The 14,627-nt window shown below is 38.0% G+C and overlaps 2 protein-coding genes across 3 annotated transcripts; one reads left to right on the top strand and one right to left on the bottom strand.

Moving 5' to 3' along the window:
• The first annotated feature begins 4,014 nt into the window (after positions 1-4,014).
• LOC122670885 (probable protein phosphatase 2C 49) lies at positions 4,015-7,464 on the top strand. Its single transcript, XM_043867905.1, has 5 exons — positions 4,015-4,405; positions 5,741-5,938; positions 6,027-6,265; positions 6,377-6,950; positions 7,096-7,464. Exons 1-4 carry the CDS (start codon positions 4,217-4,219, stop codon positions 6,939-6,941), a joined length of 1,191 nt encoding a protein of 396 aa, XP_043723840.1. The 5' UTR covers positions 4,015-4,216; the 3' UTR covers positions 6,942-6,950; positions 7,096-7,464.
• An 887-nt stretch (positions 7,465-8,351) lies between these two features.
• LOC122670889 lies at positions 8,352-14,158 on the bottom strand. Of its 2 annotated transcripts, XM_043867908.1 has the most exons (7): positions 13,922-14,158; positions 13,131-13,230; positions 9,722-9,817; positions 9,559-9,611; positions 9,196-9,244; positions 8,665-8,712; positions 8,352-8,520 (listed from the first exon to the last, which is right to left on the bottom strand). In XM_043867908.1, exons 1-7 carry the CDS (start codon positions 14,143-14,145, stop codon positions 8,428-8,430), a joined length of 663 nt encoding a protein of 220 aa, XP_043723843.1. In that variant the 5' UTR covers positions 14,146-14,158; the 3' UTR covers positions 8,352-8,427. The 2 variants fall into 2 exon arrangements, with proteins under 2 accessions (XP_043723843.1, XP_043723844.1); XM_043867909.1 differs by lacking the exon at positions 8,665-8,712.
• Positions 14,159-14,627: the final 469 nt, after the last annotated feature.

Raw genomic sequence — 14,627 nt, 5'->3', positions numbered from 1 at the left:
CATTGCACCGCACTTGAGAGGATAACTCTCTCTAAGATTCTGGATGGAAAATGAAATGACAGAAAGGGTCCAAACAAAGTGTGTAACCCTGATTAGGTAAAGCAAACTGGAATCCAGCAATAATAGAGTGGATAATGATGAGGGCGTGGTGATCCACTGATCCTATATTCCTATAATTTCCCAGTTTTAGTTTATGATTGGGTCCCATTCTAATTCCTACCTAATAACTGGTGATAAAGGGTGCAAAATCCGAAATAAACTCTTCATTATCTTTTTTGCTTTTTAAAACATTAGGAAAACACCGAAGAAAGCAAAGGCCAGATGGCACATATGGCACGCATGCTCTCTATTGTGCCGTCGATGTGCATCGCCGCCCCGCGGATACTACAGGAAATTTAAATTAAAAAGGATTGGCTGTTCATGTTGTTGGTGTTTCCTGGACTCATCAATTGCTTAACCAATTCAAACTCTTTATTTACAAAATGGAACAAGTGGTGGTTGAGATTTTTTTTTGGTTTCTCCCCTCCACTCTTGGGTTGAAACATATCTAACTGGGTCCCATTAACTACGACACTTGTTAGTATTTCTATTGGCTAGGCAAATGTACCCAATTAAAAGGTTTACGTAAATTGAAGGACCACGGCTCTATGTTCATGAACCTTTGGTAATCCAATCACTATTTCGCATTCTCTCCTAATAATTTGAAGAGAAGGTTTCATTGTAACCAAGGTTAGTTACAATCTATAATAAGAGATGTAACCTTATATTTTTTTGCCCTTTCTGGTATGACACATTGTTTTTTTTCAGTAAAAGGGTAAATTTTATCATTTCACATAAAATTCGTATTGAATAATTGAATTTTTTGGAAATATTTTCTGTCTCTATAGTAAATAATTTTTTAGTATAAGACTAGAAAAATTAGAAGAATGTTACAGCTTCTTACCACTTTGGTGATAAAAAATTGTAATCACTATTTAAGAATTATCGTTGTTTAACACATTTTTTTTTTATGGGAAAAGACACGATTAAACCTGACATGTGAACAAGGAACAGAGTATATATGCAACAATTTTGGATCCATCCAGTGTACCACAATACCACATGGCAGATTTATGGACTGACCAAATCTTATCTAACTAGGCCTTTGATTAGATATACTTTGCCAGAAAAAATAATCGGCGAGGGATTGCTGTCAAGTCGAGTGGTATCTATGCTAAGACACAAGGAGGGTTGAAATGACCACCCTATCTAGTGAGCCCGTCATCTCTATTGGATGCCTATGTGCACACTCCATTGGCTTCGCAACCCTGACAACCTTCTTTCCCTAAAAAATAATTTGGGAGAAAGAGCACCATCTGGTCGCGCCAGACATGCCGCCCTTGTGCCCTGACACAGGGGTGTGCAAAATAACCGCCACACCCCTAGTCATTTATGAGGTTCCAGGCGATGCGACGGTCATTTTGCACAAACATGTGTCAGGTGGTGATCTCTTTTCCAAATAATATATATTTGATACGCAAAATGATTGATTCGATAAAAAAAAAAACTGGGTTTTTCTTTGCTATTGAAATATTTGCTATGTGGAAAATTAGAAGGAATTGAAATTTCTAAAAATGTAAAGCCAAAGAAACCATGCTTATAGCTTAAGTTTAACCCAACATATATAATATATTTGATGAATGTATTTTCTTATGTATTCCAAGTGAAGTTAACTCTATAGTAGATAGTAGATACCCTTGCCAAGAGGGCTCAGACTCTTTCGGATCAGAATATGTGGTTCAATTCCGATCCATGTTTCTTCGTAACACCTGTTATGAGTAACATGAGTGTAATCTGTTATGCTGAATAGACATTCATTCTACCCAAAAAAAAACTGACATAATAGCAATGCCCAAATAAAAAAAAAGAAAAAGAAAAAAGAAATTGATATAATAGCAATGCCCAAATTAAAATTTAAAAAAAACAGAGATTGACAAAGTAACAAATAAAGCTTTGAAAATCCATTAGACATTAAAAAAAAATGGTAAAAAATAAATTCTCAACTCAAATTACAAAGAATTTGGTTCTGATATTTGACAGGTGACAAACTTAAACTATTTTCTATACGTATCTAACTGTCCAATGATCACATCCCTCTTCCACTTGGCACAAGGGCACAATTTGAGAAGCCTTGAGAAATCACAAATCATAAAGAATTCCCCCTTCTTATATTTTGTATGATTAGCAATAGATGATTAAACAGGTGTTGACAATCAAGTGGCACTGGCTCCGTTACCAAAGTTCTTTTTGATAATTTAAGCTGAAAAGCACAACTATTATAAATCATTTATTTAGTATCATTTAAATCATCCTATTCATGCTTTGGAAATACCAAAAAAAAAATTATTTCTCACGTGGTCTTGAAAACAAACTTGAAGGAGAAACATCCAAAGTATTCATGATCACCTACTAAAGATTCTTGTAGAGTTATTTAATAAGCCATCTCATCTCATCAGTTTAAGGTTTTCTTTAGGCTATGCTTGTTTTCAAATAAATTATGTAAATGTATCTTGTAGAATTATTTAAACCATTTTTATCAATTTAAGGTTTTCTTTAGGCTATGCCTATTTTCAAATGAATTATGAAATGAAATCATTTTGAAGTAATTTTTTTAATAATAATTTTTAACATTAATTTCTATTTAAATTATAGAAATATTTTATAAAACACTGTAAATACCCCTCACTAGTCTAATCAATGGTAAGGGGATTTCTTCTTCGTTGTAGGTGAACGAAAATTAGGTCTTTTTTTGTTTGGGATATCTTTTGTATTCTTTTTTCGATTGAGTTTCCTTCACCCACGGTGAATGGGATTCCATTCACTGAGGGATGGGAACGAGTATTGAGAGGGTATTTCAGAATATAATAAAACTTCAAGAGGGATTTGTGAACCCTAGAATGATAGGTGAATCATCCTCCATGGGTGGAGGAAAACTTTATCATTTTTTTTTAATTCATCTAAAGTTAAGTCTCATCGAAGTTGATATGGGTATCCAACACTATCTTCACATGTAGATGAATATCTAAGATAAGTTTTGATATCATGTTAAATTTTCATCTCAAAGGACTAGCCTATAGTGGAGGTATTTGTCTTTCATTGCCATAAACAATAGTATGAATGAGAAATGATTCTTTGAGCCATTCGGGTAAGATATGTTAGCACCTTTATGCCTATCTCGACCTTCTTTCTCTTCTATGATTGATTTTGTTTGATCGCAACCCATTGGTGCACCCTCTTACTTGGTTTGCTTAGAAAATTCTTTCCTTCATATGAAATAACCTTCAAGTCCTTGTACTAGGACCTTCTTTCAGATCTGAGCACCACCCGCATGGAATCCACTTTTCCTCTTGGGAAAACAAAAAAAAAAAAAAAATTAATTGTAATTTTATATGATAACAGGGTATTTTAAGTCACAAGGTAAGAGGAATCCCATTCATGGACCACTAATAAAATAGTGACGTAAGCAGACGTAAGAAGGTGTGAAAGCAGAAATCATCCAGATCCTTCCATCGGCTATTAAGATGTGCAATTCCAATATTACCCCTAAGATTCCTTGACAAACCCATAGCTTACTTTTCCGCTTTCTCCCACGTGCCTACGTTTCTTAAAAAATTATTTAATTCCCTAAACACCCTCATTATATAATGGGACAAAGTCAAACACAACGTCGGCACTGGGTAGGTGCCGATAAGGGTATTTTGGTCAGTTTGATCGAACCAACCGTGTCCCCTCGTCAAAGTCACGCTTCACGCGTCAACCAAGAAATATCGAAATAACAACGTGGCAAGGTCATGCACCAATCACAAGTTTCGTGATATGAAAGTCTCTTAATCAAATGGTCTAAAATATCCCACGTGTCGGTCAGACTTCCAAAGCTTCTAGTGACGGCCGGGTTCATTTTCCATATCCTGGAACTATAAATTGAAGTTCGAGCATAGTTGATCTAGATTTACTTCTTTGGCGAGAAAACGAAAATCGAAAGAGAGACTGTGAAGAGAAGAAACCCTAACTTATCGAAACATTTCATTTCTGTTTTCATCCATTAAAACGATTTTAAAAACCTAATTTTTCTGCGACAACAAAAGATCCGATTCTGAATTCTGTTGAGATTTGTCCACTGGAAGGACTTCGAAGAACTTTTTCGTCTGTTGTTGTTTCTGATGATCGTGGATTAAAAATGGTAGCAGGAGCAGAGGTTGTTTGTCACCAAAGCATTTCTGTTTTGGATGTTCAGTACCGAATCGCGAAGGGAAGCAATATTCAGAAGATTGATGATATCGTCGTCGTCTCTCCACCTTCGCCTCCTTTAATTGACCAAATTCGTACCCTGGATTCGGTTTCCACCGACATTTCGCGCTCCGAAGGGGTGAGTTCCTTATTTTTTTTCTTCCTTTAGTGGTTGTTCTGCGAGATTTGATGTCCGATTCTATAGCCTTCGTTTTTTTTAATACGCCGTTTAGCAAGGATTGGATTTTCTTTTTAAAGAACTAAGGATGAAAGTTAGACGATGATGAAGGATTTTTCATGTTTGTTCTTTCTATAGTTTCTTAAATTATACTTTCGAATGTTTGATATTCTTGATTAATTTTAGAAGCTGAATTACTATATGTGAACTTTTTTTCGCTTTGTTTAAGGAATTTTTGCTTCAGAAAGCTTGGTGCTGGATGATCCATCAAAATTTATGAACAGGTTTTACATAGGATCATCATATCTTTAGAGTTTGAAGAATATTGCACAATTTTGGCGTGTCACTTGACAGCAAAAAAGTCTGCTCCCCCCTCTTAACTTTTTTTTTTAATGAAATTTACTACATCTTGTGGACCTGGTTCTGTTATGTATGTAAATTTATGCCCTCTATGAAATAAATTCACTGCGATTAGCAACATCATATCTCATGTTTCAGAGCGAATAATGACTTCAATCTGATGCTGAACCAAATATATATATATATATATATATGCTTTCTTCTTTCTTTTTTTTTAGGGGGTTGGGGAAGGATTGTCTTTTTTTTTTTGTGTTTTGTGTGTGTGTGTGTTAGCTTTCTTCATGATATTTGATTCCTTTACCTTCTTGGTTGCCGATTCCCCCCCCCCCCCCAAAAAAAAAGATAAATTAGTATTAGAATTTTACCTGTTCCTAGTGCAAAATTCTAGTAAAGTACAAGTATTTGTGTTCATTACTCTGTCAATGTTGGAGAGTCCAACCCAAAACCTTAAAGGCATTAAGTGAAGATAGTTCCTCAATTATATGAAGGCACCAAGGACATGGGCAAACAGATGTAGATTTCGATATCTGACTCTAAACTTGGACAAGACTACTTGGGGAGGATAAAAAGGACTTAGGCTCTGTTATCATGTTGGAGGATCCAATTCAATACCATAAGGCATTAAGTGGCGATAGCTCTTCAAGTATATGAAGGCACCAAGAACCTGATTGTACTGATGTGGAACTATAACTCTATAACTCTCAACATCTCAACAGTAATTCAATTTATTTTTTACCTACAAGAGCTTTGCTACAGTTTGATCGAGTTCTGAGATATTATTTGTTCCGCTTGTGATTATATAGTCAGCAATAAGAGTTTTGCCATTTGCTTCTTTTGATGAGTTCTCACCCTTATTCAGGTGCTTTGAACAGACTACATTTTTACTTGGTTTTGAGCTGCGAGAATAACTGATCTTTGACTTCCTTATTTTTGCAGGATGCGACGACATTGGGCACCATTTCAGATAATGCTGTTGAATCTGCCATTCTTCAGTTTGTCCCAACCATCCGTTCAGGTAGCTTTGCTGACGTTGGGCCTAGGAGATTCATGGAAGATGAACATATAAGGATTGATGATCTTTCTACACAATTGGGGTCACTCATCAGATGTCCTAACCCAAGTGCCTTTTATGGGGTAATTAATATAGCCTGATCTTTTATGGGTTCATGTGTCAACTTACTCCTTTTTGTTCTGTTACTAACTGAGCTGGATCGTAATATAGGTGTTTGATGGTCATGGAGGCCCTGATGCAGCGGCATATGTGAGGAGGAATGCAATGAGGTTCTTCTTTGAAGAAGCAGATTTCCCAGAGTTATCAGAGGATGCTAATGATATTTTCTTAGAAGAAGTTGAAAATTCCTTCCGCAAGGCATTCCTTCTAGCTGACCTTGCGTTGGCAGATGACTGCACTGTTAGCAGTTCATCTGGCACAACAGCACTCACTGCCCTTGTCCTTGGAAGGTTAGTCTTAGCTGCTAACTTGGAATAGGGAGTCTTTGTGTTTAAGAATTTTCTGTAGTGATGTTGGCCTTTATATGACTTTCTCTGATCCTTTTTCCTTCCTTGTCGCAGGCTTTTGCTAGTAGCTAATGCTGGGGATTGCAGGGCAGTCCTTTGCCGGAAAGGAGAAGCAATTGATATGTCTCAAGACCACAAGCCCATCTATCCATCAGAACTTAAGCGTGTGAAGGAGCTGGGTGGGTTTGTTGATGATGGGTATCTCAATGGTGTCCTATCTGTCTCCCGGGCGTTGGGAGATTGGGATATGAAGTTACCACGGGGTTCTTCCTCACCTCTCATTGGGGAGCCGGAGTTCAGGCAGGTGGTCCTTACAGAAGATGACGAGTTCCTCATAATTGGGTGTGATGGCATCTGGGATGTCATGTCAAGTCAACATGCTGTCAGCGTTGTGCGCCGTGGACTTCGCCGACATGATGACCCAGAGAAGTCTGCGAGAGACCTGGTCATGGAAGCTCTCCGTCTCAACACCTTTGACAACCTTACTGTGATTGTTGTTTGCTTTTCCTCGCCTGACCATCAAAGGGAACCATCTCCACCAAGACAAAGGAGATTGAAGTGCTGCAGCCTCTCTGCGGAGGCTCTATGTAGCCTGAGGAACTTGCTGGATGGCAGCTGATACTGTTGAGTGCATTGTTTCAAAAATCGGATCTGGATCGGTTGATTCGGATTGGAGGAATCAGCCATGATTGATTTGTCCTATTCTGAACAGATACTGGTTACGATGGATTCGGATTGAAATTGGCACTGGTAGTTCTGATTTTTCATAACTTGTGTAAATGTGACTTATCTTCATTAAAACCATCACAGCGAGGAGAGGGTTTATTTCTGTTTTGAGGCTGTTTCAGATAGGAAAAAGCAGCCAGCAGTTTTGTAGGAGCGGGTTAGGGGTGGTCAGGTTATGGGCTGTGTTTTATTATAACTTGTGTTGTTGCGTACGATTGTTGTAAATATTTATTTAGAAGGTGGATTGGGAAAGAGTATCGCCATTGTTTGTAGTTCTCTAAACTATTCTATTTTCACGTTTGTTGGGTAAATTGAGGTGGGCGTGATGTATTGGATGGAGTCCAACCCTTCCGCCTGTTTGTGCTTTGTTCAGCTTCTTCATGTATATGTATATAGTTCATTTTTCAGCTGCCATTCGTAATTTAAGGTCTAATAGCTTTTTTCACCATTACCAGTTCAGCAATGTTGACCATTTTTGCATTTGTTGCAAGGAATTTTTTTGTTTTTCTTCTACTCGCTCACCTAAAACTGGGCTCCCAAAAATGTACCTTTCTCTAAAGTTTCTTCACATCTACAAGCTAACCTCACATGGTTGGAAATGCAAATTCCTTTTCCCGTGGATAACTCTGCTAAACTTTTCCCAAGCCAAGCCAAAGAGGTCGGCTACGACGACCCAGTTTCTTTACTTTCCCATAAAATATCAAAAAAGCTTCGAAAGTAAAGCAGCATTCAAATGTTTCTGTGGAACAAGATGTTGCCTCGAAGATTTGGTAAACAGAGGAGTTGACTAACGGATTTGGAATGTAAAAATAAATATTTTGTAGGTATGTGCTCGAATGCTTGATGCTGACTTCACTTGCTTTAAACCCAGTATCATCGGCAACCATGATGTTCTCTTTCTCTCTCTTTCTCGGCCAATTATTACTCTCTCTTGGATTCCACGACATATTTCATGATATTGTTTTGTATCCAGGCTTACTGATACAAGTCTCAAGATGAAGTGATCTACAGGAAAAGAGGTTCTTGCATTTGCAATGATTCAGTTCTTTTCTCACAAGCTTAGTTTAACCAGAGGCTAGCTTGAACTCTCTTAAAGAGACCTAGAAATTCAGTTCCTTCTTGTCTCAGATCAAAAGTTGGATTTAGTTTCCTAATAGATCCCCACAGCACATGTTTTGGGGCACGTAATAGCAGATTGAAGTCACATAGTGTTAGATTCATACAACTGTATAACCGGTTACAGAGTGTGCAAATGTACATAATCCATCAAATAAATTTTTTCCCGGAAGGGGAAGAAGGGGGAGGGGGATGAGTTTTGAGAATTGGTGAAGCAATGGAATAATTATTTATTCTGGGACTCAAGTACACAGTTGTGCCCATTATAACTTTGTAAAGTCAAGTTGGCTTTTAGCAATCTTTGCAAACCGCTCCAAACCACGCAGGAGCAAACCTTTGAGAAACGGTTGCAGTGCCTAGAGAAAAATTGGAACAAAAGGAAACACTGAGTTCTGTCAATTTATTCTAGTTCAACCAAGATGTAAGTTCTCTATGAAAAAGCAATTCAAATATCTTAGATATATAGTGGTAAGTTGAATGTGATTTATAAAGACACTTACCGATGACACCGGAATCAAAATTTGTGGGACTTCATATGACAAAGTAAGCTGAGTTGAGAATCACAAGAGTTAGGATCTCTAATAAAATTTGAACCAATGAAAGAGGAAACAACAGCAAACGAATTTTATGGTAGTTTCCTTCCTCTGTTTCCCTTACTACGCTCACAGTAAAGTCATACATGCCAGATCCAATTGATGAGCCCAAAAAAGGAGATGAGTATATTGGAAGACTGCAGTGTTTGGTTGATCTGCATACCCTAGTAATTTCCCCTGGGCATTATCAACAACCAAAAGAGACGCATCATTTTATATGGGTGAGAAAAGGGATCAACCCAACATACTAGAGATTTCAATTGATTATGATTGATCCTGTTGGTCCTGCTGCAGCATGGGGCATGAATTGGATTTGCTGGCATGATTCAACCATGTGGGCCTAATATAGGAACTAGAGAGAGAGAGAGAGAGAGAGAGAGAAGAGAAGCACAGAGTAGTGTAGAAACCAATATACCAATATTTATAAACCATACTCACGTCTACAATGCATGATGAAGGACCTTTTGGGTAAAATCTGACAGCTCCCCTGCCATTTCAAGGGTCAGTAGATAAAAATTTAAAGGCTGATCAAGAAACATGAGTAAATCCAGTAAAACTCAAATCACCATACATATCACGTAGAAAAAAATCTGAAGGCTGAATAAGCATGTCCCCACATGCTCAATTATAGCATAGTAGCATGCATATGGCATACAAAAATTTATAGAAGAATAAACAAAGGAAGAAACACCAGGTTAAGAAAGGAGTAACAAGAGGGAAGTGAAATAGAAAAGAAATGAGAGGTGCTATTTGGTTTGTTGTTTTGCCTTATGATCAAGCTTCGGAAGTGTTCTCTAATACCTGTTTGGAAGACCTTCTAGAGATAGCCAGTGGATTTTCTGATTAGGTATAGGCTGCAAGGAAGTTGAAAGAGCATTATTTTGAAACAGACCAATTGCTGAAGCATGTGGATAACATTCTCAGCTGTAGGGAGAACAAGTAGAAGATGTTACATGGCACTCACCTGGAGATTCCGGGCAAGCCAAGAAAATTCAATATCACGACCGAATACTTTATATTTAAATGACCAGCGAGACAGATCAGGCTTATCCTCTACAATCTGTAAAATACCAGAGACATCAGATCTTCCCAAATTGTTAAATTACCAATAATCTTATGTATTTTAAATTCAATGGGCATGTCAAACTAAGATAGAGTTCATGTGGCAAGTATTGAACTGGAAAAAATTTCAATGCCTAGGAGGTCGGCATAGTAAACCTCAACAAATTCCTTTGTAGTAAAATCATAGCATTCAAATTAAACATGCAGAGCCAATTGAACTGGAAACGCATGACCTGTGGACATGGACCAGGAGTGTTCGGCACAGCAACCCCAAGAGCCCCAAGTATTCACCAATGAATTGTTATTTGACATGCATTTGAATATCCCAAAATTAAACCATTCCAGGTTTCTGTTGGAAGGAGAAAGAATATCTAACTATTGGTCTGTTTGATACAAGGTTATGGTAGAGACTTTTGTGCTCTTGCTTCATTGCCTGAAAAGCATGTCAATGGTAAATCTAACCAAGGGGAACACAACCACTGCCAACCCCCCCGCCCCCGCAACACACACACACAAATGCATTCTTTCATCTACAATACATGTTAGTTGAGAAATTCAGAAGAAAAATAAAATAAAATACAAAAAATGGAGGACAGGAAAGCAATATCAATGTAAGATCATGTGAAGCATTGTAAAGAAAAGCATAGTTTTGAAAATTGGAACTGTATGGATGATCTAAATAGGTTCAACCAGAGCCAGCTTCAAGACCAGTTTTATCAGATATAAAACAAGACTAACCCCCCCCCCCCCCCCAATCCCCCCCACAAAAAAAAAAAAAGGTGGTTTGAACAAGGTTATGGTAGAGACTTTTGTGCTCTTGCTTCATTGCCTGAAAAGCATGTCAATGGTAAATCTAACCAAGGGGAACACAACCCCTGCCAACCTCCCCCCCCCCCCTGCCCCCCCGCGACACACACACACAAATGCATTCTTTCATCTACAATACATGTTAGTTGAGAAATTCAGAAGAAAAATAAAATAAAATAGAAAAAATGGAGGACAGGAAAGCAAGATCAATGTAGGATCATGTGAAGCATTGTAAAGAAAAGCATAGTTTTGAAAATTGGAACTCTATGGATGATCTAAATAGGTTCAACCAGAGCCAGCTTCAAGATCAGTTTTATCAGATATAAAACAAGACTAACACACCCCCCCCCCCAAAAAAAAAATCCCCCCACAAAAAAAAAAGGTGGTTTGTATGGCCTCTTACAAGCTGTAATACTATCCACATTCCATACTATGAACATTAAGGAGTAACCCCCCTCCCAAAAAAAAAGGGCAGTTCTTTTCTTTAACATTGCCCACAGTAACTAAAGATTCATATTCCAAGATTACAGCTTTCCCTGTTGAGTTTTCATGATGATCAACATCTATGCAAAGTTATAGATACTATTAATAGCTAACGGAAATGAACAGGACTGAGATGGATGAGTATACAAGGTTCTTACAGGTACGGTTACCTAGGGTTTTACAATGGCTGTGGAGACATAACAGGGTCCAGTTGATGGTGGCTTTACAAAACGAGTGTTTTTCTATGGGTATACCTTAGACCTTCATATAAGCTTTATTCATAATTCAAGATGTTGGACTATTGGGTAAAAAGCCCGATAGCAATGGAACGATGTAAACTTGTAGATTCCAGAGAAAAAATAAATGACAATGTTCTTGGTTCTTACAATTTACATCACAAATCATGATTTGGTGTAAAAGTCCCAGGCTTTTCTTACGCATACTATTTGGATCCTCCTCTGAAATAATGTATGGATCAGTGTTTGTAGAACTATTAGTCTCTTCTATAGTTCACTTTAAAGTGGACTAGGTCTAACACCCATACCTCCCAAAACTCTATTCTAACCACCCCCCCTTAAAGTAAACAACCCTGTTTTGGGAGCCCCTATATGTTATTCCTCTAATGCAAAAGTTGACCTCGAACCAGGGAAACCAGTAGAGATCAATTGCAGCCATGATCAACACAATAATTGAAACTTCTTGATTTTTTTTTTTTCCTGTTTACATATGAAAGAAGAAACATAAAAGGATAAGAGGAAGAATAAAGGGATATAGAAGGGGGGGATAGGATCAGCTCTCTCAGCCCATCATCCTCTCACCTAGGGCCTCTCACCCACGGTCTCTCACTGTTGCCACGTCTAACAGCTTCAACCATAACTCTTTTCTCTTCAATCTCTGTCCTCTACTCAGCCTCATAATTCTATTTATAATAACCCAATTACAAAGCAACCCAATCCCAATCTAATTAAGAAACTAATTAAATCTAGAAAAGGAAACTACTAATTCATAAAACCCATAAAATAGAAACTTAAGCCTACCTTCTAATTCTGAAATTAGAAGACTGAAAAGAATCTCAGAAATCCTCCTCTAAGCCAGCTGTCAAGGTGGGCCACAGCACTGTCCATGTGAACAGTACCACATGAACACTAACACATGGTCTACTGTTCATGTGAACAGTAACTTCTGAAAAAAAAAATTCCCTGCTATTTTCTTCTTCGTGCTTCGATCTACATCAGCTCACTGTCAGAAGATTGAAGGGATTTGGAGTTCTGAAGACTGGAATTTAAATTCAGCATCTTCTCCATTTCTGTTTGGAGTTGGATTCCATGTTCTCATTACTCTTTCCATCCAAGGGAGATCAACTTTTTTTTTGGAAAGAAGAGCGGGGGGGGGGGGGTCCAAGGGAGATAAACTGATCCAACTAGTCAAGACTAAAATTTTGAGCCTTTTTGATAAGAAAAACTATAATTTAATTGCCCCACCCTTTCTCTCTGTTTAGTTCCCCACTAGGTAAATGAAGGGAGGAAATAAGATGTCAAATACAAGAATTATGTTAAAACTTATACATGTGTATTGACGATGGGACTTATTATAGCGTGGCGTTTTGGGGTCAAAGCATCAGTCTTGCACATACAAAGAAGAGCTTCAAATCATTTCTCCAATGTCAGGAAGATGTCTCCCAACAAATTCTAAACCGTATTATTGTGTAATTATTAAATAAAAAGAAAAAGCAAAAAGAGGCTGAGATTTACAAATCTGAAAAAGGCACCTGCATGAACAATTATTGGTACTACATATTCAGTATAAAGGAATTTTTGAAGTATTAGATGGTCAAAAATAAAAAAAAATTAGTTTAGATAATAAATACAGATAGTGAACTATATATCCATTTTGTGCTGTAAATGTAGGGTTCACAGATCGCTGCAGATTTTCAATATATATCTCAGTAATAAGGGGAAGCAGGAAACTAAAACCTTCATGCAGAGTCATAGGTTATACTCGTAGTTTATAACTGTACACACCTTTACAGATGATATGAAAGGCATCCAATGGGGAATGGATTCACGATCAGAGTAACAATCATAGGCAACAGAACAGGGGACATGAATTTCCATCTTAGCCCTGCATTCAAATTTTTGTGGCTGACAGTAGTAAGTCGGAAAGCATGGGACCAAAAATGGATGCAAAGTTGCTAACCCATAGGATGAATGCCATTTGAGGGCAAAAGAAATTCCATAATACAAGACATCTGAGATCTTGCAACCAGTTCTTAAGTGGTAAGGGTCTAACTGCAAGAACATTCTTGGACCAAAAAAGTGAAAAAATGGAAGCCATACAGCTACATTGATAAATGAAGAGAATTATAAAGAAATATTGGCTAAAAAACCAAATGAAAGCAGAATTTTTTACAAAGGAATCTTGGCCCAGCAATATAATTTTGTAAATCTTCACAAGTCAGCACCACACAAACATGTTAGGAATTTAACGAAAGGCATAAGCTTCTTCGAGTGAATCAGAAAGCATACAAGGTCACTTCTAGAATCAAGTGGCTCTCCTGATGGTGATTCAGGAGTCCCTTCTATGACTAACATAGAAAGGAAAAGATTGTAGGAGAGGGCTTTGACTATTCCATGGAACCTAAGCCAGTGGGTCCTTAGAATGCAAATGGGCAAACGCCGAAAGCATTAAGACAGGACTAGTTCCAGTTCTGATCTCAAACAACAGTTTTTAGCATCCATTCGATTCCAGACGGTTTGAGAATCATTGGTTGAAATATACATTTCTTTAATGGATGCGAAGAAGAAAACCTTACGAGCAATCCTGCCATTGCATGACAGGTGAAAGACGTTTGATCCTGGTGATGGAGATTGAATTTCTCTTGTATCCATATGAGTTTCTGAGAAAGATTACAGTGAGAGGACTTGAGGAACTTCTGAAAGTTGAAACGGTATTCTCAAGAATCTTCTTCCTCGTTTTTCTAAATTGTGCGAGAGAGTTGAGAGTCGAGCTTGAAACCAAAGTTGCTGCCGCAGACATGGCCGAGAGAGAGAGAGAGCAGATAAATTAAGTTCTACAAGATCTAAGAGTGAGACGATGGAACACCAAATCCTGATCTTCCTTGTTTCCTCGTCCTCCTTACTAATATATAGATATCTTCTTCTTCTTCTTTTATATTCGTGAACAGTCATGGCTTCTTCACCCTGCCTCTTTGAAGCTCTAAGCACAAAGGGTGTGAAGGTCAAATCTGAAGATTTCATAAAAAGAAAATAGAAAATGACAGTTTCCCTCCACCACCCGGTGGCCGGTGGATGGAAAGCCACCTTTTGAAGGATCCGGATCCTCTACGTTCGAGCTGCCTGCCGCGCCCTAGACACAGCAAGACAGAAAAGACTGCCGTACCCCCCTAGATAGGAGTATGGCGGTCTTTTTGCTGCCTTTAGAAACGTGAAAAAATTCCCACCATCCATGGGGTGGCGTGTTGGGCTCCTTTACTATCGAGATGCCCGTATTGCCTTGTG

This window comes from Telopea speciosissima, chromosome 8 (assembly GCF_018873765.1).
Source record: "Telopea speciosissima isolate NSW1024214 ecotype Mountain lineage chromosome 8, Tspe_v1, whole genome shotgun sequence".
In the NCBI taxonomy this organism is placed as follows: domain Eukaryota; kingdom Viridiplantae; phylum Streptophyta; class Magnoliopsida; order Proteales; family Proteaceae; genus Telopea; species Telopea speciosissima.
The sequence above is the reverse complement of the archived record's forward strand: the minus strand, read 5'-3'. Positions and strand labels throughout refer to the sequence as shown.

Bases quoted from the DNA above. Each gene is read 5' to 3' on its own strand.
- LOC122670885 (XM_043867905.1), top strand. From the start codon at position 4,217: ATGGTAGCAGGAGCAGAGGTTGTTTGTCACCAAAGCATTTCTGTTTTG. The intron at 5,939-6,026 runs GTAATTAATATA...ATCGTAATATAG, and splicing joins ACCCAAGTGCCTTTTATGGG to GTGTTTGATGGTCATGGAGG. The intron at 6,266-6,376 runs GTTAGTCTTAGC...TCCTTGTCGCAG, and splicing joins ACTGCCCTTGTCCTTGGAAG to GCTTTTGCTAGTAGCTAATG.
- LOC122670889 (XM_043867908.1), bottom strand. From the start codon at position 14,145: ATGTCTGCGGCAGCAACTTTGGTTTCAAGCTCGACTCTCAACTCTCTC. The intron at 9,612-9,721 runs GTGAGTGCCATG...ACTTCCTTGCAG, and splicing joins GGCTTGCCCGGAATCTCCAG to CCTATACCTAATCAGAAAAT. The intron at 8,521-8,664 runs GTAAGTGTCTTT...ATTTTTCTCTAG, and splicing joins TTTTGATTCCGGTGTCATCG to GCACTGCAACCGTTTCTCAA.